Source organism: Micromesistius poutassou, assembly GCF_964030765.1.
Source record: "Micromesistius poutassou genome assembly, chromosome: 15".
Taxonomy (NCBI): domain Eukaryota; kingdom Metazoa; phylum Chordata; class Actinopteri; order Gadiformes; family Gadidae; genus Micromesistius; species Micromesistius poutassou.
The window spans coordinates 276,023-300,495 of NC_140285.1; the positions used below are offsets into that span (position 1 = coordinate 276,023).

Below are 24,473 nucleotides of genomic sequence, written 5' to 3' on the forward strand. Positions count from 1 at the left end.
TGGATAACGGTCCATCATTTAAAGTTTCTATAATGTTGCCGTTACTGTTGATAATGCATACATCAACCATTATATCTATAACTATAATACCATTATGTAATATAATGAAGGAATTACATAATGCTTACTTTTATGTAAACATTCTTTTACAGTTTAAATCTGTTTTTTTTTTTGCATTCACATTTCTACCACTCTTATTGTGCAGGTATGTTTTCTGTATGTTTGTAGTTTTTATCTAAAAACTACTGTCCTGTTCTTTCTAACTGTTATACATTTACAAGTAAAAACGTTTCTAATAGTGAAATCACACTGAATATGCCATACAGGCCTGGATAGTAAACAAGCGTCAAAACAACCTCGTGCATTACATCTTGTCTTTCACAAAGTATTTTTAGAGTTCCTTCCAGCCAAAACACAGCTAGCAACACATCCCGTTAATGCTACCTAAGCTAAAATGACGATTTTGATCCATGATCCTTTTTGCATCTCCACGAGGAAATTGAACCTTTCCAGACATGGATTTGAAATCCAAAACGTTTTTAAATAGCAGGAATTCAACGCTTTTGTCAGCATAATAAAGTGCATGGATATCAGCTTGAAGGTGTGGTGAGTCCATGCCTCCTCACTCATTTCACCATATGACAGTAAACCTAGCAGGAAACCTGACGTAAGACAGTATGAGTCATGTGGTACCCTCCTGTAGGAGACGGAAACCTTCCCATTGGACGGAATTCTCTTCCTATCTCATATATAACCATTTGATTGGTCTATACATCTCTTGTCCATGTCTGATTGGATTGTTTCCAAAGAAGACCCCCAGAAGACCACCCAATGGGGTTCAGTCTCTCTAGAAGACGTTTACATTTTCAGGTGACGTCGAACATTGAGTTTCATGAGTGAACTAAAACATTTACACTACACTGCACAACGAAGCCCTAGAACTGGTGGTCCGGTCCGTCGAGGCAGGCAGAGGCAGGGCTGAGCAGCGCCGGGGGTTAGGGGGCTGGACACCCAGGCCAAGAATGTAAAAGGTAAGGTATCGTAAGACGACACTGCAAAAGTGTCGGCCAGATGTCACACACTCTGGCATCGGAGTCACTCGGAGGGGTCACTCTGTTCAGAACTCACCTGTACATGGGCACGGCTACGGTCTGCTCAAAGAACTCCCAGGTGCACAGCAGATCCGTTCTGGAGAGGTTGGTGGAGTAGAACCTCCAGGAGGCCTGGGCCCCGAAACGTTGGGGGACACACACACAGGACATCATCGTCAGCGGCTAACGTCGCTGCGACGCTACGACGGCACGGCAAAGTCTGGACACAGTCTGCGCTTGGTGAATAAGCTAATAGGCGGTGAGCTGGGCGGCTAGCCTACCGTCCGTACGCGGACGCGTTTGGTGGCTAACGCCGCTGTGCTAGGTGGCATGGCAACCAGCCAGCCTGCCGTTGGTAACTAAGCTTGGTCGCTAGGCGGTAGCTCACCGTCTACGTGGTGACTAACGCTGCTGTTGCTGTGCTCGGTGGCTGAACTGGGTTTCTCTGGGAGACGGGGGGGGGGGGGGGGCTGCACTGTGCTCTCACATCAACAACTCAACACTGAGTCATAACACAGCTATTGGAGCGCCGCGGCGGTTTGCGTACGGGGGATGATTGTTAGCGCCGTAGCCTACCGTTAAGACTATAACGTTGAGGCTTATTGATTGATGGAGCTAATCAAAACAAAGCCTTCCTTTGATGCTCGCTGCTCGGTGCTGCTCTGGCAGCGGCTGAGCCCAGAGGCTCTCTGATGTTGAGCGTCTAACGCGGATGTGTTCCCAGCCTCTCCCTCTCAGGTCGTTGAAGGGAGGGGGGGGGGGGGTTCTGCGTGGTACCTGGTGGGTTCCTCACCTGTATGAGCCCCGCTGCCGGGTTGCGTCTCTTCTCAAAGTGCTTCTGCCTGTGCTGCTCCTGGACCTTCAGGGCGAAGCCAGAGCCAAGGATACCCTGGGAGAGAGAGAGAGAGGGGAGAGAGAGGGGAGAGAGACATTGGGGTTGTATTGAAGAATGTAAGAATGTGTGTGAGAGAGAGAGAGAGCGAGAGAGAGAGAGAGAGAGAGAGAGAGAGAGAGAGAGAGAGAGAGAAAAGAGAGAGAGAGACTTTTATGAGCGGAGAGGGATAGACCTTCAGGTTAGTTTTAAGAATTCTGTGTGTGTGTGTGTGTGTGTGTGTGTGTGTGTGTGTGTGTGTGTGTGTGTGTGTGTGTGTGTGCATGTGTGTGTGTGTGTGTGTGTGTGTGTGTGTGTGTGTATGTCATTGGGTATGGAAGTGTGGGTGTGTGTAGGTGTATAGGCCTAGGGAGAGAGAGAGAGACAGAGAGAGAGACAGAAAGAGAGACAGTAAGAGAGAGAGAGAGAAAGAGAGACAGAGAAAGCGAGACAGAGACAGTAAAAGAGACCTTACTGTTGAAATCAGAATGCTTGACGGAGACAAAAGAGAGGAGGAGCGACCACTCAAACCAACGTCAGTCTAACTCTAACAGCGGAAAGCAGAAATCAGCATCAAACGCTGATTGATTTGCAATCCAGCGGCTAAGAGCCTGATGAAAGCGGGCGTTCCCCGCGCCAAAACGCCACTCCAACATTTTCCAATAAATGCCTTTCATTAACCCAATCAAATCAATGACCCACACTCAGCATGCTGACCGGGCCCCTGTGAGCAGTGGGAGCCATTCCCTTCAGGAATTCTAGGAAGGAGGTCTCTGATAGCCTCTACCTCCTCCGGGCCTCACTTAACAAGACCTAACAACACATGTCAAAATATAATCGTCTCCCTCAAATGGTATCGTATATTCGTTCATCTGGTTTGATCCCACCTCTAATGTAGGCCACTATCCCTAAATATGTGCACTGGTATTTATAGGATGACAAAAAAGACGATTGATCAGTGCATCACAGCAGTGATCCGTCTCACTCCGAAACCATTTCCTTCCTCACGTTCCCCTTTCACCTCGGAACCCTAAGATGGGGTCGTCGTGCGGGAACTCTGTCACGGTGATGTCATGCCCTCGTTGCCAAGGCGATGTGACTGTACCACCACTGTATTGACTGACTGGCCGGACTAGCGGGAGCTGAGGTGAAGGGGATCAAATGTCCTCACCAGGAGCTGTACCTAAGGTGTATCCCCCCCCCCCCCGTCCCCCCTCCGGTCCTGACCAGGTGAACTCGACCAGGTGAACTCGACCAGGTGAACTCACTGCGGGCAGGGCGAAGAACGCCACGCCGATCATGCTGAAGGTGGCGGCCAGCAGGCGGCCGTTCCAGGTCTTGGGTACTTTGTCCCCGTAGCCGATGGTGGTCAGCGTGATCTGGGAGCAGGGAACACAACATTCCCAACGGCACTAAGAATTCCAATCGGGGAACGTCTGCGTAATGAAAGACAAAGAGCTAGAAAATGAGACGATTTGCATTTGGGTCTGCGTGTGACTGTGTGATTGTGTGAGTGGGACAACTGTTGTCGTTGTTTACTTCAATTGGCCCTCCGTACCAACAAGTATCCTCACCAGTCCCCACCAAAGGGCGTCAGCATAGGTCTCGAATTCATCATTGGATTCCTTTTCCACTGAGTAGACCAGGAAAGATGCCAGGATGAGACACAGGAAGCCGATGTACCAGGCGGTAATGAGCTCCTGAAAGAGAGCGCAATGTAATAACCACTCTGTGTAATCACACATCAATCTAAATCTACTGATATTGTGGGGGCTCTGCTATCACACACTGTTAATGATATTCTATCAGAGTGGGGACATATTCACACACCATTTACAATATTCTATCAGAGTGGTGACACAACTATTTACACAGCATTCAGAATGTACTCATCAGAGTGGGGACAGTGGGGACATGACAAGACACACATTTTGTATTCTATCAATGCAGGGACATTACTAAACACACATTTAGAATATTATATCAAAGTGGGGACATTACTAAACACACATTAAGAATATTCTACCAAAGTGGGAATATTACCAAACACACATTCAGAATATTATATCAAAGTGGGGACATTACTAAACACACATTCAGAATATTATATCAAAGTGGGGACATTACTAAACACACATTCATAATATTCTACCAAAGTGGCGATATTACCAAACACACATTCAGAATATTATATCAAAGTGGGGACATTACTAAACACACATTCAGAATATTCCATCAAAGTGGGGACATGACTGAACACACATTCAGAATATTCTACCAAAGTGGGGACCCCACCTTGCTGTGGGCATAGACTACGGACCCTAGAAGCTTCCAGGTTCCTCCGCGCCGGTCCATACGCAGCATCCGGAGGATCTGCAGGAAGCGGAGACTTCTGATGGCGGACGTGGCGAACACGTTGCCTTGGGAACCGGCCGCCAGCACAGACACCGACGCAATCAGCACCATCATGTCTGGCCAGAGGGAAGAAGACGTTTTTTTGCATCCGAGTACGTTTGCGGCCGAGTACGTTTGACTACATTTTCTAACTTTAACTTTGCCTTCAAGTGAAGTACGCTTTCATTATTCTTCACTAGAGTTTTGTGTTATTTATTGTCTGACCCTCCACAGCTCCCGGTGGGTTCCATCTCAAGGTTACTTACTCGTGATAAACGACTAGTGGAAAAAAAAACTTTAACTTAAAAACTACTTTGAACTTGTTTTATACAGAATTGGGCATAACACGCAGGGATTCCTGCATGAATAATGGTGGCTGGGGCTGAACATGTTTTCTTCTAATTGTTGTAGCAATTAACACAAAGTCCTCTTTTCAGTTTTCTACGTGCACTAAACACAACTCTGCTTTGTTTATGCAGGTATCAGTTGAGCTCAGTGACATCCTGGCTGCCCACTAGTTTAAGAAACAGGAAAGTTCTGTCGTTAACTTCAGTGAAGTATAAAACTAGGACAACACAGAAGCAAGTCCCTTGTGTCCTCCTCGTTCCCGAGGTGTGAGAGGAACCTGACAACTACTTCATTAAAACCACAACAACAACACAACCTTGAGGTCCACTGCTGCTCACCGATCACGCAGAAGGGCTTCCTGGCAAACTTGAGCCTTCCGCTCCAGCCGCGGTAGCGACAGCAGCATCCCGCGGCCCAGATCCTCACGATGTACTCCACCCCGAACACCACGATGGTCACGATTTCCTGGGGCGGAGTAACACAACAGCCTGCTCACACACTCCTGCTCCACAAGCTGCAATCTCTGCTCTACAGAACCACAAAGGGACCCTCAGACCCTCCGCTGGCTGGCTGGCTGGAGACCCCGGAGTACGGGTCACATATTGTAGCCCTTCATCACTTTGTGATGGGTGCACACACACGCACGCACACACACACACGCACGCACGCACGCACGCACGCACGCACACACACACATGCACTGGAGGTATGCGTCACATTCACACAAAATTGTGAACATTATTCTTTAATTTTGTTTTCATTTCACATTAAAAAAGCAGGAAAAAGAACATTACATGTGCCTCCACTAAATTGTTTTGCATTACATTTTATTGCGCTGCTCATAAAAAACGAATGATGCTGAACAATAACAGAAAGTTGAAATGATATTGCATCGTCTCCATCGCTAGTATTACACTGTAACCGGGACAGGAAAGCAGCAACAATACGATGAGTGTTTTGACAGAGATCCCCCTTGGAGGTGCACATGCTCCGTCTAGCACAAACAGTTAGTTAACTCAGACAGTGTCGACGCTAAACGAAACAGCGTTGGCAGATGTGATGCAGACACCTTACCAGGATGTACAAGGCACTCTCTGAGCTATTTTTGAAGTCTCTGATGGTGGCAAAGACGGACAGTATAAGGCAGGAAAAGACCAAGAGGAAGCTGAAAGAGAGAGAGAGAGAGAGAGAGAGAGAGAGAGAGAGGGACAGGACAGAAAACGTGTTAGTGTTCTTGTCAGAAAAGTGAGCAAAAGTTAGAAAATAACCCTCCTCATGTCACCCTATCTGACTGGAGGAAGATGGACAGATCTTAACCAGGGGCGGGATAGTACAGTACTAGTATAGTACTATCCCGCCCCTGGTCAACCCAGAACATTTGGGCTGCAGCCTAAATGTTCTGGGTTCAAACCCCAATGTCCTCCTGACTCCCACCTGCTCATTCACATCTACGCTTTGCAACACTGTGATGCACACATTCCTCACTGTAGGTCGCTGAGGATCAGAGTGTCTGAGAAAGGCCTGCATAACAGTCACCTCTCACTTCCCCTGAAGGCCGACTAGACCCTACTAGAACCTACTAGAACCAGAGGAGGGGACGAAGGAGGAGAACGCAGGGAGGTCAAAGGACAGGAAGCCATGCAGAGTCCAGCGGAGGTATCCCGATTTCACATGAATTCAATATCCGCCCCGAGACACTTCTGGGTTTAACAACTGGAACAGTGCTGTGTAATCTCATCAGCCCGCTGATGATCCCATCATCAGATCATATCAGGGACTGTATCGGGTTACCACGTTCGCCTTTATACAATCACCCGGTGGTCCAGAGGTGATGCTGCGCGTCCCAGAGCCCGGCCTCTCTAAATGGACGGCATTAGCATTGTGTGTGGGCCCCCCCGTTTGTGTTTTTGCGATCCCCCTCTCGCTCTCTGTCTCTGTGTTTGGTTGAGAGGAGGACACAAACACACGGGGAGCCTGCTGTCACCAACAACCTTGTGTTTCTGTGTTTGCGTATTTGATTAGAGGTGTGCAGTACCAACCACACTGTGAAGCAGTCCGAGCACACCGAGTGTGTTATTGAAATGTACAATAGAACACAAAGTGTTGTGTTTGAATGTACAATTTAACACAGAGTTTTGTATTTAAGTGTACAGTTTAAAACAAAGTGTTATTTAAATGTACAGTATAACACAAATGTACAGTATAACACAAAGTGTGTTATTCAAATGTAGAGTTGACACAAAGTGTTGTATTTAAATGTACAGTTTAAACAGGGTCATTCTAGATCACACATTTCTTATAGCTGCACAGCACAGTATGTTCACTATAACACTATATTTAAACAAGTTAAATATATAACATAAAGTGTGTCTCAAAACACAAATAGACAACGTGCACACAATGGGCCTCTGCATTGACCGGATCAATACAGAAATAAGTGTAAAGGCATGAAAAGCGGAGCATCTCTAAGAGGTAGTATTGATTCAAAGGACGGATTGGATATCAGCTACTCTTACACGATAACCCGAGGCTCGTGGACTGACGTAACCCGACTCGAGGCAGGATTCAAGGGGAAACGGACGGCTGCTTGGAGGTATATGCTCCTTAATTTGATTGGCCGGGGGGGCGATCAGGTGAGTGCTAAGCCGCATGCGGGAGAGTGGAGCCAGAGCAGGGCCAGCAAGAGCGAGAGGCTTCTCATGGGGCTGTGTCGAAGGAGGAGTGCTGGCTGGTGTCCACCGGCAGAGCTAATGGTGAGCGGCTGGTGAAAACTAATACAGGGGATTTGAAAGAAGCACTCGAAAAGGGCCTGGGACGACCTGCATGAATCACCGCAGAGATACAGAGGAGCGAGGCCAGAGGAGCAGAGAAGCTCCCAGCGCAGTATGACACATCGCAGACGTTCTCTGCTCGTATGATGCGATAATCACACTGCGGTAATGGCCCGCCGTTAAGCACATACAGACCTCCATGGAGCGTTAGCTCGTGCCAACGTCTGTCTGAAACATAGTTTACTGGTGGAAGGAGAAAGGTTTGGGGTGGGGGACACATTTTGAGATTTAAAGCAAGTAGGTGTGCTGAACCATGGAGCCCTCTTCCCAAAAGGTGCACAGCAGGTTCCAGAGGTAGTGAAGTATGCAAGCATTAGCTAAATTAAATATGACCTCACAACAGAAAAAATATACTGTATACTCTCATGTATTTCAGACCTCCACTATACTACACACACATGGCTGAATACCCTGAGCCTCACTTTAGCACGCTACACCAAGCAGCAAGAGGACCATACAGCCAGCTTGGACTTTGTTTTACACACACACACACACACACACACACACACACACACACACACACACACACACACACACACACACACACACACACACACACACACACACACACACACACACTCAGCGTTCCCCCAACAGGGCTGTGTGAGAAGGTTCCAGTGAATACTTGTGAAGACTTCTTGCGTCTTGCGTTTGTATAAATACATAATACATATAACAATATAATACAAAACAAAAATGAAGACGTAAATTATTCATGTTTGATCAATAATATATATAGGTTATTTTTGTGTGTATTTCTGGTCGATAAAGTTCAGACCAGAAATAGAAGCACGTCTCTGCTTCTTCCATTTGAAACACGTCCAGGCCATTGCGATATTAATAACCATGCTACATGATCAATGGCACGGTATTAGTTACATACAAAGGAACAGGGTTCTGGTTTTGGGGAGGGGAACTTGAGCCATGCCGATGTGGCTGTGGGGACAATTGAGCCCAAGATTGTATGAGAAACACTGTACTACACCTAGCATGTAGCACATCGGCCTACTGAACCTTCAGGTTGTGTATGCGACACCTAGCGGTTAGCACATATTAAACGTAGCTTGTAGCATCAACTGAACCTGATTAGCAGCGCACTTATTATCTGTTGTACGTCCTTGCACTTAGCATTGTGTAGCATCTTATCCTAGCTAGCTTTGTTTGCTAGCGATGGTTAGTGCTTGGCACTTGGTTCTGTGAACACCCTTACTGTACCGACAGAGATATATTGTTGTTTCTCTTTCTTCTGACGAATGGACTGATTGTGAAGTCGCAGTTTTATAAAAGCGTCTTCTAATTGCCCTAAATGTAAATGTTAATGAACCTGCTGCTTAGAGCATTCTACACTCAGCGCATCATCTCAACCAGCCAGCCTGCTTCCACCTCTGGTAACTTGCTTCACCCCTGCCCTGCTACAGTTACACACCAGAAGGTCGAAGCACAACAGGGTTGCATCCTCACACGAAACCGCCTAACCAGCAGTTCAGGGGCAATATTGCACAAACAGCGGTAGTGAAAAGGAACGGCCAGACCGGGCCAACTTCTGCCGCCCCTCAGACGCTGAGTCAGCACATGTTTTGCGACTGGACCTTGACCTCTTTTGTGTCGCAATACGTGCTGACATGTGAAGACTGAGGGCGCGCTCGCACTAGGCCATCTGTACCGTTGCCCGAGTACGTTTGCCCCCTAAAGTCTAGATCGTTTGGCCGGTGTGAGCGCGCCGTCCGCACTCAAGTACAGTTCAATTCCGTGGCCTCGGTACACACTTCGGAGAGGTGTGCTCAGGCCACGGTACAGACGCTAATGAGCCGACGCACGCACACGCACGGACACGCAACCTATATGTACAAGAGGCAGCCGTACTCAGGCCCAGTTGAGATTGCCCTAGTGTGAGCTGAGGTTGGAGGCCTTGGAGGCTGAAGTCATTATCACACAGCAGAAATAAAACGGCTCCCTTTTGATTCTAGCCACTGACAGAAGTCTACTTACTAAGTTTACTATTTATTCATTTAGCAGACACTTTATGCAAACTTGCAAAAAAAAGGTGAAAGATGTCGTTAATGTACAGGTAGGGGTTAGGGATATCTGGCTTTAGCTGATGATTGCTGAGGTCAGGAACTCTCACGTTGCAGAATCATTAACAAACTGTCATCAGGGAATGTGCCAAATTGCTGACTTTGAACGTACAAATGAAACAACGTTTTTTTGGGCCACTTTATGTATAAGTCATGGAGGAATATGATTGGTTTTCCAAACACGCACTGTACCTGACCTCTAACGCCTGTGTCTGATCGATAGCATCACTGTTTTGACGGATAAGTTGGTGCAGTTTAACGTTTTCTGGTCAAGATTGTTTAGCATTTTCATATGCAACAGCAAGACTCTACCAGTCAGGACTATTGTCTTAACTGGTCAAGTTTGCCATCTAATCGCACTATAATTGACTTCAAACCAACAAGTCAAACATGAAGTTGTTATTCTACATATCAGTTTCAAATAGATACACAAAGAAAAAGAAAAGATAATCCGTTCTTTTTTTTTTCACAGCAGAGCTGGACGAAAAAAATAAATTTAACATGCAAAAATGTTGGTGCTAGAAAGGTACATGCAGAAGAATGTGAAGAAACAAATAATTGAAATTGTCCATTAAGGTCATTATTGTTAACATTACTGCGCCGCAGTGCAATGATACGAGACCACACACACACTCCGCTCAGCGCTGGATCTGTGAACCTGGCCGATAATGGCCACTAATGAAAATAAGTGAGGCTGGCTCCGAAGGCTCGTGCTATGCTAATGAAGGGGTGTGCAGAACTCGGGTCCAGGCCTTTCCTTAATGCTCGAGCTCAGGCCCGACGACTGGAGCATCGATCACCGGTCCAGCCCTATTGATCAAGGAGCGAGGAGGAACTGGGAAGCGATTGGGATGGTGAACAGAACGTACCAGATTCCTACGGCCCGGTCAATGGGATTTGAATTTGCTATGTTTGCTGTGTTTATCTACTGTGCATCTCCTGATGTTTCACACATCAAGTCAAACACTTCATATTCAACAGCAGCCCCAGCAGCGCCTCAGTCCAAACGGGGGGATCGTGCTACCGTCAGGTTTGGGGTGTCGACCCCATCCGGTTTCAGAGTCTCCTTCTCCTTCTCACGTTAACGCTCTTGGCCAAGATAGTCTAGCGGTTAGGGGGTTTGACTCACAGCCAAAAAGTTTCTAGGTTCAAACACCAGTGTCTGCTTTGCCCTTGAGCAAGATGCGGTAACAGCTACCTGCTTCTGCTTCTGACTTACGACCTGTATCTAAGAAAACTGCTCACTGTAAGTCACTATTGATGAAAGCATCCACTGAGTGACCGTATAGAATGTATAGGCTGTGCTACTGCGTCAGTGTCCGGCCGGGAGCCGAATCGTCCGGCAGACGCACCAACGTCTCCTGAGGGCTGCGGCACTTCTTCCCCTGTGGATTTATGGAGGCTTCACTGCACCCACACATCTTCCCTGAGGCCTTCCCGAGTCGCTGCGGAGAAGCACCGTATTCCCCAATCAGAGGGCCGTCGAAGGGATGTGAGGACCAGGGTCGATGGGTGACAGGCTTACCGTGTGATCCGACGGGAACACGGGGGAACACTGTTCTGTCTCAGGCCAGAGTCTCCCATAAATAGTTGTAGAGTCAAGTTTTTTTTTTCAGTCGCACTCTGGTGGAGGTGATAAATACAAATCTATTTCATGTTCTGTTTGCCCAAAGGAGTCTCTGAATTCATCACTTGATAAACTTCAGTTAGCCCAGAAAATGTCCTTCGTCCTCCTCTATAACTGGCATCTCAGTTTACCCCAGGGTTCCCTCGTCTCCATGATAGAAACTGTCCAGCACCCAATCAGTTGTTGAGACCACACTGTGTAAATAAATATAAACCTCATTTTTCATTCACTGCTGGTCTACTGAAGTACAATCTGATATCTGTCCCTGTTTGGGCTCTCGACCAGATGCTCATGTTTGGTAGCCTGGCAATTGCCAGACCAGGCTCAATCGTAGATCGCACGTTGGTGTGGGGAGGCTGCTGTCATTTTCTTCAGCACAAGAGGCGTGATCAACGGGCGGAGTTAAATTGACTCTGTACGCAATTGGCTGCTTTCCGTCGCTTCCCTGTCGTCGTTGTGTTAAACCAGCCAATAGCGCGCCAGGAGGAAAAGCCAGCTTGGTGATTGGCTCCCGCAAAAAACGTATCGAAACTAGAAAGAAATGTATTGCTCTTCTCCAGACCCTTCTGCGGAGGCCAACTCAAATCGCCGGCAAGAATGGGCGGGGCTACCCCAGTCGACATGTTTGGTGTTCCAAGCAGCGAAGCTTAGCATAACTAATAGGTCAAATCCCATTAGGACCGACCCGGGGGGGGGGGGGCCGTCAGTCAACAGAGCAGTCGCCCGTCCAGGCCCGGGCCCCGGCTCATTGGGAGTCAGTGTTGATCAATGACGACTTGGCATTTCTCAGCAGCAGAAAAAAAAACCTGCATTTCCTCCTCTTCGGCCGCGACTAACGAACAACATTGATTTCCGTCCGCTCTGTGAGACTGAACCCATCGAGGCAAAACTCTGGCCAGTGACACACACACACACACACACACACACACACACACCTCGGGCCAGCAGGTCTTTAAAGGTGATGTTTGTTATCATGCAGTCCTAACGACGTGCAGTGCCACTTGTTTATCTGGTTGGTTTCTCCGTGACAATGTACAAAAAAGCAATAGTCTCCATGAGGAGACACTGCACCTGATGGTAAGTGTTCATGGACTGCATTTATACAGCGTTTTTCTAGCCAGTGGCCACTCAAAGCGCTTTACAATAGTGCCTTAGAATCACCCATTCATGGATGATAGGATGAGGTGTCCTGCTCGGGAGGAGAAGGGGGGGCAGCGGTGGATCGAACTAGAAACCTTCCAGTTACCACCCAACCCGCTCTACCCCCTGAGCCACATGCTGCCCATAGATCATATCATTTTGTAAAGTTAGTAGTGTTCCACATTCAAGCGATGGGAGGCTGAGCTTCAGTCTGTTGTTGTCTCCTGGGAACAGCGCCTGAAGGGACAGATCCAGAGGAACCCTCGCTGGGAACAGCAGACCATGGAGCTGTCACACGTCCAAACGCCTGTGTGTCTGCGTTAATGAGACACTGAAGCATCTGCCACTGAGTGCAGAGGAGGCATTGCAGACTTTTAGTCAGGCTTGTCAGAATTCATCAAGGTTTAAAATGGGGAATGGGCGGTGGGCATTGTCTAGTTTCCGGGGGTTTGACGCCCATCTGAAAGGTTCTAGGTTTGAACCCCAAGGTGTGCAGTCATTTGAGGGATCCCTGCTCCTTAAAGACATGAATCAATGAAACAAATCGCTGTTATTTGCTTTGGATAGATGCATCTGCTAAATGACAAAATAATGAATTGTAGTCGTTAAATTGGGTTTATCAATTGTAAACAGCATATTGACCGTCCACAAAACGGCATTACATTACATTATTTCATGACCACCATACAATCAATTAATATTTAATTCAGTAAATTACTATTCTGACCATAAGCGTTCCACGTTGAAGACAGGTTCTGCCCTCTTCACAAACCAGAACTACAGGAAAACACTCAGGGATGGTACTGTACTGGTATTGATTTACTCGACTATCATACCGGTCTGGTATTGATCTATTGGACTACTGATTGGACTGGAATTAATGTTTTGGATTAATGATTGGAATGTTATTGATCTATTCGACTACTGATTGGACTGAACAAACAAAATATATGCATGGAAGGTTTTGTTGTTGAAACTCAAGAGAGAGAGAGAGAGAGAGAGAGAGAGAGAGAGAGAGAGAGAGAGAGAGAGAGAGAGAGAGAGAGAGAGAGAGAGAGAAAGCTGAGAAGAGACATACAGAGAGAAAGACAGGGATAGCTGATGGGGAGATAGCTAGATATACACAGAGACAGAGACGGAGACAGAAAGAGACAGAGACAGAGAGCATGCTTGATATAGGAAACTTCATCCATCGATCCACTGCACATGCATTACAAACACAGGGAGAAACCCAACACCGGCACGACCACACCAGCCCAGAAAACACGACAAAGCAGCCTTCAATCTGTCAAATACCTGCAAAGAGGACAGCCTGAACACAGCTGGGGGAGAGGGGTGGAGAGGAACACAAGGGCGGGGACCAGAGTGTTTCATACAAACCAGTAAAGCTGTCAAACTAAGTCTAAGACTAAGTCTAACAGGGGATGAGAGGACCTGAGCGGGGTGTGAATTGTGCATGAGGCAGACGGGGCCGAGAAGGGACCAGGGTTACTCTCTCTGCGCTCACACCGCTTAGTCGAGCAGGTCCCATCTTACGGGATGGATCCACGCTGACGAGGCGAGGCTGCCACGGAGGTCATGTGATGCGTCTCTCGGCCCGACAGCTCCTCCGCGGACAGTAACTGAATTCATAAGCAGGAGTGCAGAAGGCTCGCCCTGAACGGATGATGAGAAGAAGACGCTTCTACTACGTCCACTAGGCCTGCTAGTTTCACAATACAACGTGCATGGGCCTATATAGGCACAGATCAGAAGATCCACATCGATCCGAGGTTTTCTGGTGGGTTGCAACGGTATGGATCTGATATGACAGACAGGGGGGGGGGGGGGGGGGGTGAGTCAGTGTGAGTGTGCAGTTTTACATGGAGGCTTGCGTCTGAGCATTCATGAGACGGGATGTGTGCACGGGACTCGAGGGGGGGGGCAGACCGGCCGGCACAGTCGCCGTTTCACTTTCGCCCACAGCGAGAAGACGGACTATTTGTTTCAGAATTCAGAGTAGAGGAGGTACATGACTCAACGTTGCCTGACCGCAACACCAATTAGTGGGATGAATGACGTGACGCGGGAGCTGACTACAGCTGCCGGTTCTGAAACCGAACCGCTGCTTTGGTGCTGCCGCAATACATGGACCAGTCCACCACACACCGTCGAGGGCAGCACGGCATGCCATCATGTCAAACACGCATATAAACACCCAATGCCATGTAAACTATAGACGAGGCTGCGGGACGCATTGCACTGCCGGTGCTCTGCCGCTGCATTGACCGGCCCGGTAACCGTTTGCATGCAACGCAGCGTAATAGTTGCAGAAATAGTTGCACGTTTGCAGAGCATCATTGTGCAGGGGTAGGGGAGTGTGATTCATACTGATAAACGCATTATATCGATACACGGGGTGGCGCAGAGAGGGAATACGAGCATCTCATTTTGATGTGTGCACCCATTAGCTCGCTGCCACACTAGTACACAGACACTCCACACCCCAGAAACTCCGCGGGCCAAAAAAAAAAAGTCTCACGTCGATTGCCTCGCGTGCCCAGCCCAGCCCGCCCCGTCCCGCCCCGCAGCCCGGAGGACCCCGCGGGGAACACACGCACACTTACACATAAGCGTGGTAGATGAAGGCCCATCCCCGCGGTCTCTCCAGCGCTTGGTACAGGAAATTCTGGAGTTTCCGATAGCTGGCGTTGTTTTTGGACGGCCTGGGTCTGGGTCTCCCCCCGGAGACGCTGGGCCGGGGTCTGGAGAGGATGCTGCCCCGCTTCGCGTCCTCGGCGCCCGCGATGAGCAGCGCCCCGTCCCGGTTGGACTCCGGAGCCCCGGGGTCCAGACCGACGAAGCCCACTTTGTGCCTCTTCTCCCCGCCGGCCTGGTCCGGGTAGACCCCGCCGCCGCCGTTCACCGCTTTCTGCACCATCCTACCGGGACTCGGGCGGTGGACAGCAGCTGGTCGCGGTGCCTTCGCCTCCGGGATGCATCGCCGGTGCCGGTGAAGGAGGGGTGTGTGCTGCTGGGCTGAGCTCGTGAATGCAGTCGGTGCTGGTCTCTCCCCCCCCTCCCCTCCCCTCCCTGAGAAACCAATTGCAATAACCGTTGGAAACTGCAATGTGTGAGCTTTCTGCCTCTCTCTCTCTCTCTCTCTCTCACACACACACACACACACACACACACACACACACACACACACACACACACACACACACACACACACACACACACACACACACACACACACACACACACACACACACACCTTATTTTCCCTTTCATCAATCCCCACTGCACATTGTAGACTAACGTTTAACCTAAGGTATATGAGATGAATTCACATTTTTTTAATTAACCAAAATTAATTAACTAAAAAACCTGTGGATTCATCTTCTATGAGAAAAAAGACTCTATGACAAGTATTAATTATTAATTTAGCAAGGGCATTTTGTTTTGCCTACATTCAACGTAGATCTGATTGCTAAATCAAGCCGGAAGATTAATATGGGGGGAGATTATGTTTCATTAAACTTCCCTTGTGGCGTTGGTTTGGTGTGAATGCCAGCTTCTCTGTTTTTGGATCAGACCTTTTTGATCGAGCAGCTATATTGGTTAGAATCTCTGTGATGAAAAGTAAACATCTAAAATAGAAATACATTCCTAATGCCACCAGTGTGTCAGGACGGGGAACGCCGACCTGATCATCCTGCATTGAGTTGTCATGGTTTCCAAAGATTCTAGAAGGTTTCCCGCCCAAGAAACCAATATGGCCGCTGGTCTCTGATGTTAGCTGCTTTGGATAACACCAGCAGGTGAACTGTTGGTGTACAGAAGAAGGTGGTGTTGTTGTGAAGGTGGTGTTGGTGTGTAGGTGGTGTTGTTGTGAAGGTGGTGTTGGTGTGAAGGTGGTGTTGGTGTGTAGGTGGTGTTTCGAGATGTGTAGGGTAACACAAGTACTGTGCAGTGATGATTTGCATCGACAAAGTCCCACGCAGAGATGTGGCGTAGCATTATCGAACTGAGAACATTTTATTTACTAGCTTGTTAAGATTCCATTTACAATTATACTTTTAGAAAGGCGAGGGAAAAAAAAAAATCTTTTGTACAGTTATTGTCAGGCAAAATAAAATGGTAAAATAAAGTATGTACATTTGGGCGTCAACATTAAAACATGGTCAATACATGAGTATAGTCAGTGACACGTTCATTCTGCAGGAGGCAAACATCACGATTTAAACGTAACTCAGAAATGATTAAGACCGCCGATGCATTTTCCCTTCAGAGTCACGCTTTTAAGAGCATTTAGCTAATGTAAGAGGCTACGGCCATGGTAGCTTTAAGGACATACTAGGCAGTTTTTCACACGCAAAAAAGTTGAGTTTAAGGTCACGCGTCTACAGCGGCTGCAGTAGCACGTGGGGGTTAGAGACTTTAAATGTTAGCATTCCAGAGCTTCAATAAATAAATAAAATGGCGGGAAGCAGGACGGCGGAATCCCAGCACAAAATGGAGGCTGAGAAACCCCCATAGCTGCACCAACCGCCTCTCTCTCTCTCTCTCTCTCGCTACTCCACCTTTTAAAAATGTCATAAAAAGCAGAACGGTTTTTTAAACATCCTCTAAATTACGTAATAATCCCTCCGATAAAATGTATTCAGTTTAGCTCACAGCGTTACTCATTAAGACATAAGTTGGGCTTATATTTCTTTTTACTACTCTGTCCGTTGTGGTTACAGTTTGTATATACACTCGCAATAAAATTAAAAATCTGTCATATTAAAATAACATGCCTATGCCCCCCCCCCCCCCCGGTCGTCGCTGGTCTCTTCTGCCTCTGCCCCCCGGCCGTCTTTTTTTTTTTTTTTTTTTCCAGCAGCAGCAGCAGCAGCGCTGTGAAGACGCTGGATGAATTGTGCTTTTTTTTCTCCCCCCCCCCCCCCCACCCACCCCACCGGCTCCCGATCCCAGACAGCTTGTTGTTGTGAGTCACGGCAGAAGACGAAGAGCTCCGACACGGTTTTCGCCGCGTCTCCACGCCCGCACTATTATAAACACCGGCACTAGCGCTATCAACCGAATATATTAATAATTTAAAAACACATGATTCAGTAACTCAGGACTTGGCCGCACACGCCAACGGAAAAAAAAATAAAATAAACAACTCTGCTGCACGCTCTGCCGTGGTTTTCTCTCGTCCCCTGATTGGTGCGTCGTGGACTCGCTGCCTCACGCTCCCTGAAGCCTCAGCTCGCTCCCGCTCTCCTTTAAATCAATCAACGCCGTGATCGATACACAGTAAAAAAAAGCGGAGTCTAAATAAAATAAAATAAACTAATGGCATGCCATTGGTCCATTAAATACTGTTTATGGCGTAGGCTGGAATGCTTTTTAAGTTCTTTAATACCTGATATAAGTGAGAGGTTAAAAAGACGCTTCTTTTTCGCCGCTACAATAAATAGACTATCCTTCATCGAGTGTGGTGATACAGTACGCACACTACCCTACAGTAATTGCACAGAGACCACATGCGTTGGGGGGGGGGGGGGGGGGGGGGGGGGGGGGGGGGGTGCAGACCCCATCCCCCGTCCTGAAATCACACCCCTACAACCCCTCCCCCTCCAGCTAACCTCCAACACTTTGATTTCCCCCCCCCCCCCCCCCCCCCCCCAACTCGCAATCTGAGACGTACAGGGAGGAGACCTCCCTCGGTTAGAGATCTCTAGCCCAGTGGGGGGTCTGTCTCTCCCTCGCCCATCGACCCCCCCCCGTAACCTCAGCCCTTCATATACCATCCCCTCCACCCTCCCTTCCCTCCCTCCCTCCCTCCCTCCCTCCCTCCCCTGACAGTGAAAGTGACAGCCCCCTGCCTTGCAGTCAGAAGGCCGCTAAACGTGCGGCGAGCGTTTGTTAGGGCTATGAGTGGAGGATGCAGGTAGTTTGGTTAATCCAGTAATGCCAGCCCTGGTCAGCCGTGAGCATATTATTGTTTGATGCGTTTCTCAAAGACTCTCCTTTCTCCTCCCGTAAGACTTTGACATATTTTCAAGCTGTTTTTTTTTTTTGTTGTTTTTGTTACAATAAAAATCCCTGGTACAGAAGAGCTTCTGAAGTGGAGATCTTCAGTGACAACAGTTGTTTACGCCGCAGGTCAGGCGGTGAACTGCACTCTGGCCCCCCGCGTCCGATCTGCTCCATGGTTCTATATCGATAACTCCCACAGAGGCTCTCTTCTACGGTGGAATGTTCCCTGGGATGGTCAGAGAATTGTCCGGTACAAGGATTTGTTTTTTAGTTGTCAACGTCACGGTCTCCCGGTCAGAAACACACAGGAGGTATAAACTATAGTCCCTAGCTCCTCCCCTTGGGATCCTCCCCATAGCTCCTCCCCCTGGCTCCTCCCTTTTGCTCCTCCTCCTCCTCCCCCCTTCTTCTTCTTCTTCTTCTTCTCCACATTCGTACAGGACCTCTGCCGGTGGAGTCCCTCGAGGTCTTTCGCTGTTTGCTGTGAGAGGTCCAGAGTAGATGTGCTTGTTTCTGCGTCCTTAGAGATCTCCGTCCGACGGGGGCAAACACAGCCGGAAGAGTCTGTCGGGCAGAAGAGAACACGGGTTGAATACGTAACATTAAAGCCTTTCAGTTGGGTTTCAGTCGGTTGAATTATTTTAGTTTTCCTCAGCATGACTTCACCACTACTTTGTATTGTATTTTATTGAAATATTCCTGTATCTTTTCCTTCATTGCTGCTGTGCTGTAACTGTAAGGGATTTCCCCTGCAGGGGGGGATTAATAAAGTGTTATCTGACCCCGTCTCACTCTGACTGAAGCAGACGGTATGGTCGGTGTGTGGTGAGGTGCTGATGTTACCTGGGTGCTGACGGGGGCATCTGGTCCATCACCTTCAGGTTTTTAGCAAACAGTTCCACCCGAGTCCCCTGTGCAACGAAACAAAGAGCGGGGGAAAAAAAAGTGTCAAATGGCCGACGTTACCGTTAACCGTTTTCTTTGGGGGGGTGAACGGGGGGGGGCAGCATATGAACGAATGAAACATCAAAAAAAATGTACATACATTTGAATAAAAACCACACATAACGTTCGTTACAAAGTCAAAGACCTTGACAAACGTGTTTGTTTTTATTAAACCTTCTTTTAACCAGGTTAAAGTCTCTCTTTTCCAGGAGAGAGCGGGCCGTTTGGGTACCTGTTTGCGCATGATGTCCATGGTCTGCATGATGCAGCGCGGGATGAGGCCGTGGTTGCGGGCCAGGATCATGGCCTGCTCCAGGGTCACGCTCAGGGTGCACCTGCGTGGAAAAACAACGCTACAGGTCACCCCCCGGGGGCAGCTGGGTAATGGAGTTCATCGGAGCACCGGCAGCAGCAGCACCACCACAATATGGTCAGACGGTGGCGCCGTTGACAGTGTCTTCAGATAACACAGAAACCTGAAGTGGGCCTTTGGTTTATTTGGTTTATAAGTAGATGAACATGGAGTGTCAGTCATTTCTTGAAGACGTACACCATACGAGTCTGGGGTCACCCGGAGACAATTTCATGTTCTCCATGTAAAAACTCACACTTTTATTCAACAGTTTACAGCTGTGCCAACATAATTGCACCAGGGATTTTCTAATCATCCGCCCTCTAACGCCCTCTCTCGACACTCCGGGGATTGAAACTAGCAACCTTCCGGTTCCCAGCTCCACCTCCTGAGCCCCCACGCCGCCGCCGCCGCCCCCCAGATGGGCGTGTGTGCCCGGTGGGGGGGGGGGGTGGCGGTGGCGGCGGCAGCGGCGGTGGCGGGCGGCGTAGCGACTGACCTCTGCATGCCCGTGGCGCACATGGTGACGTGGCACGCCCCCAGGCGGTTGCAGAGCTCCGAGGAGACGCTGAGCACGCTGACGCCCGACGGGTGGCCCCCCGCGCTGGGCCGCACGTTGACGTAGGACTGCATCAGGCGGCACAGGTCGTCCAGGGCGTTCAGGGGGCGCAGGAGCTGGGGAGAGGTCAAAAGGTCAGGGGGTCAGGGGGGTCAGGGGGTCGGGGGGGGTCGGCGTGGTTCAAAAGGCGACGGGACGGAGGGGGGGGGGGGGGGACGGAGGAGGGGGAGGGACGGAGAGGAGGCTGGTATGGAGGAGGTGATGGGTTCTACTTTATTAAAGAGGAGTCGTCATCCGTGGTTATTTTCTTGTGTTTACAGAACGAGCCTGCCACGGATTTAACCAGCAGCAACACAGCACTGTGGTCTGCGTGGGAGGACATGTGGTCGAGTGCTTGTATGGTGGATCACTGTTATGTCTTATGTCCACCACTTACTGTACTCACCAGCACACCTCGAGTCTAAAAGACGATGTTAAAGAAATGCTGTATTGCCATCGTTTACGTTCGTGGCCTTCGTGGCTCATGCTGATTTATCTCCGGTGGAATCGGTACGCTCTACAGGTCCTTTAGCCAAACGATATTGCAAACGGATGTTTGAGTGACGCCATGAGAGGCGTTTACCACGGTCCGATCACCCAGACCGGTCTTGTCCTTTGCCCCATGGAAGGAAGTTAAGGTGGCGGGACAGGAAGGACCTTTCATGGACTTCCTGTTCCAGGACGGGACCGGAACGGAGATCTCTCGTTGTGTTTTCTGCGACCAGCGGACTCCGTTTCAACTGCTCGGCTACAGCGGGACCAGGGGAGGGGATGCACGCTAGTCTACTGCTCTCTGAGTCTAGTCTGGGGTTAATGCAGAGTTTTAACGTGTTTAATGTGCTTCATCGGAGTGGAGGTGTGGAGGTTAGTGAGGATTAATCGGGTCTACTCGACCAGCTACTCGGGGAGGAGGGGGGCGGGCGGGGGGAAGCCGGAGTTCCCATGGAAACGCAGCGTTACCAGACACCGTCTTACTTTGGAAATGCTCGGCTGGTGGTCTCTGACCTCCAGGCCCAGTATCTGCGCTCGCATTTATTTTGAGTCACAGAAATTGTGTCAACAGAAAAATGATGATTAAAAAAAAAAAGAGTCACAAAGCATGCCACGTAATCACAACAAAAGTGACGCGTTGAACACGTTGAGATTAAAAAAAAAAAAAAGAAACAGCAATAAGAGGAGCTAGGAGGACTTTGTGACTAGCGTGCCTACCTGGTCGATTTTCATGGCGGTGGTGTTGGAGTCGGTCTGCAGGTTGGACTTCTCCAGGTAGAAAGCCCTGGTGGACACGAGCGCAGCAACAGGGTTAGCATCGTAGCACGTCACAATACAGCACAGTCAAGACAACATGTACCTCATTAATCCAAGATGGAAAATCAGAGACGTCATGAGCCTGGTGGCAGAGTATTGGCCTAGCACAGCATTAGCCTGGCATTATCCTAGCGTATCATTAGCCTAGCACAGCATTAGCCTGGCATTATCCTAGCGTATCATTAGCCTAGAACAGCAGTAGCCTAGCACAGTGTTAGCCTGGCATTATCCTAGCGTATAAGAGTCTCGCTCAGGGACACCTCGACACTAGGAGGAGCCGGGGATCGAACTAGCAACCTTCCGGTTACAAGTCCACCTGCTCTACCTCCTGAGCATAAGCCTAGCAGAGAGTAAGCCTAGAACAGAACTAGCCTAGCAGTGTATTAGCCTAGCATATCATTAGCCCAGAACAGCAGTAGCATAGGACAGTAACTAGCACTAGCACAGAATTATCATAGCACATAATCACCAGCATAATACAGCAGGGAGCGTACCTATGTTCCCCGGGTCCTATGTTCCCCGGGTCCTATGTTCCCTGGGTCCTATGTTCCCCGGTCGCGACTGTGTCTTTCGTAGGCGGAATCCGGAAAAAGTTCAGCCTCAAGCGCTAGGATTGGATCAGGCAAACTCACACGCTGACTCCTAACCCTAAACCTAACCCTAACCCTCACCCTAACCCTCACCCTAACCCTAACCCTAACCCTCACCCTAACCCTAACCATAACCCTAACCCTAACCCTCACCCTAACCCTAACCCTCACCCTAACCCTAACCATAAACCTAACCCTCACCCTAACCCTAACCATAACCCTAACCCTAACCCTCACCCTAACCCTAACCATAAACCTAACCCTAACCATAACTGTAACCCTCACCCTAACCCTAACCCTCACCATAACCCTAACCCTAACCCTCACCATAACCCTCACCCTAACCCTCACCATAACCATAACCCTAATATTCATGATTCTTCCGGATTCCACCTACGAAAAACACATTCGCCCCCCCGGTGGTCACATACAAAGCGGGGAACATAGGACCCGGGGAACATAGGACCCGGGGAACATATGACCCGGGGAACATAGGACCCGGGGAACATATGACCCGGGGAACATAGGACCCGGGGAACATATGACCCGGGGAACATATGACCCGGGGAACATAGGACCCGGGGAACATAGGACCCGGGGAACATAGGACCCGGGGAACATATGACCCGGGGAACATAGGACCCGGGGAACATAGGACCCGGGGAACATATGACCCTGGGAACATATGACCCAGGGAACATATGACCCGGGGAACATATGACCCGGGGAACATATGACCCGGGGAACATATGACCCGGGGAACATATGACCCGGGGAACATAGGACCCGGGGAACATAGGACCCGGGGAACATATGACCCAGGGGAACATAGGACCCGGGGAACATAGGGATGACCCCAATGCAGCATTAGCCTGGCATTATCCTAGCATAGCATTAGCCTAGCGTTAGCCTACCTGAGCCTGCGGTAGTAGGCCTTGACCCTCTCCAGGGACACGGCGTTGGTCCTCTGCTGGAACTCCTCCATGGTCACAAAGTCCTGCTGGGACGGGCCCTCTGGACGCTCCAGGGCTGGGGACACACACACACACACACACACACACACACACACACACACACACACACACACACACACACACACACACACACACACACACACACACACACACACACACACACACACACACACAAAGCATTTATAAACATTACGCCTTATAAAAATGCATACACACACTCGGGCACACACATTTTTTTATAAACACTGTACCTCAGAGCTGCACACACACACACACACACACACACACACACACACACACACACATTTTTCTAAACATTTAGATTCAGAACTATGTATACACACACACCCACACACACACACACACATGCACACAAAGCATTTAAACCCATTTGGCTTTTACCTTCACAGCTGCTGGCACTGTCTCACACACACACACACACACACACACACACACACACAAACAAGCACGGCACCACAACACCTTTGCCCTTCAAGTGTGTACCTGCAGTTCATGAGCTCCCCCACTAGAGGGCGGTGTTGAGCTATACACGCCACCACCACCATCCATCCCCAGGCCTGCTCTGGCTCCACCATCCACCCCCTGTGTGTTGACCCCCAGCCCCGGTCTTTCTGTCACTACTACGGTTGTTATCCCCTGGACCAGGGGTCCTCAGCCCCGGGTCTCTCTCCCTCTGGGTCCCTCTGTGTGGTCCCCTTTCCTGAGCCCTATGTGTGTTTACCTTCTCTGGTTCTGTCCCCTGTCCTGGTTCTGTCCCTTGCCTTGTTCTCTCCCCAGCCCCTCTGTCCTGGTCCCTCTCTCCCCCCTGGTCCCTCTCTCCCCTGGTCCCTCTCTCCCCCTGGTCCCCCTCTCCCCCTGGGTCCCTCTCCCCCCCTGGTCCCTCTCTCCCCCTGGGTCCCTCTCTCCCCCCCTGGGTCCCTCTCCCCCCTGGTCCCTCTCTCCCCCTCGTCCCTCTCCCCCCTGGGTCTCTCTCCCCCTGGGTCCCTCTCCCCCCCTGGTCCCTCTCCCCCCCTGGTCCCTCTCTCCCCCTGGTCCCTCTCCCCCTGGGTCCCTCTCCCCCCCTGGTCCCTCTCTCCCCCTGGGTCCCTCTCTCCCCCCCTGGTCCCTCTCTCCCCCTGGGTCCCTCTCCCCCCTGGTCCCTCTCTCCCCCTGGCCTCTCTCCCCCTGGGTCTCTCTCCCCCCTGGGTCCCTCTCTCCCCCTGGGTCCCTCTCTCCCCCCCTGGGTCCCTCTCTCCCCCTGGGTCCCTCTCTCCCCCCCTGGGTCCCTCTCCCCCCTGTCCTCCCCCGCCCGGCGCC

The 24,473-nt window shown here is 49.7% G+C and overlaps 2 protein-coding genes and 1 pseudogene across 3 annotated transcripts in view; 1 reads left to right on the forward strand and 2 right to left on the reverse strand.

Annotated features, from left to right (window-relative positions):
• LOC311359670 (natural killer cells antigen CD94-like) overlaps positions 1–24,473 on the forward strand; it is a 164,129-nt pseudogene that overhangs the window by 77,055 nt on the left and 62,601 nt on the right. The window lies entirely within an intron of this gene.
• On the reverse strand, positions 1,125–15,417 carry LOC311359919 (potassium voltage-gated channel subfamily KQT member 2-like; the record flags this gene model as incomplete). Its single annotated transcript, XM_084479957.1, has 8 exons — positions 14,984–15,417; positions 5,779–5,869; positions 5,043–5,169; positions 4,258–4,433; positions 3,537–3,662; positions 3,231–3,341; positions 1,885–1,980; positions 1,125–1,223 (listed from the first exon to the last, which is right to left on the reverse strand). Exons 1-8 carry the CDS (start codon positions 15,295–15,297, stop codon positions 1,125–1,127), a joined length of 1,140 nt encoding a protein of 379 aa, XP_084336083.1. The 5' UTR covers positions 15,298–15,417.
• The window catches only part of prex1 (phosphatidylinositol-3,4,5-trisphosphate-dependent Rac exchange factor 1), a gene marked incomplete at its 5' end in the record, with an annotated part of 35,847 nt that continues 29,546 nt past the window's right edge, over positions 18,173–24,473 (reverse strand). The window contains 6 exons of the mRNA XM_084479721.1: positions 18,173–18,953; positions 19,233–19,300; positions 19,567–19,669; positions 20,186–20,361; positions 21,494–21,560; positions 23,097–23,211. Coding sequence (XP_084335847.1) covers positions 18,911–18,953; positions 19,233–19,300; positions 19,567–19,669; positions 20,186–20,361; positions 21,494–21,560; positions 23,097–23,211 — 572 coding nt within the window. The 3' untranslated portion in view covers positions 18,173–18,910. The remainder of the gene's footprint in view (positions 18,954–19,232; positions 19,301–19,566; positions 19,670–20,185; positions 20,362–21,493; positions 21,561–23,096; positions 23,212–24,473) is intronic.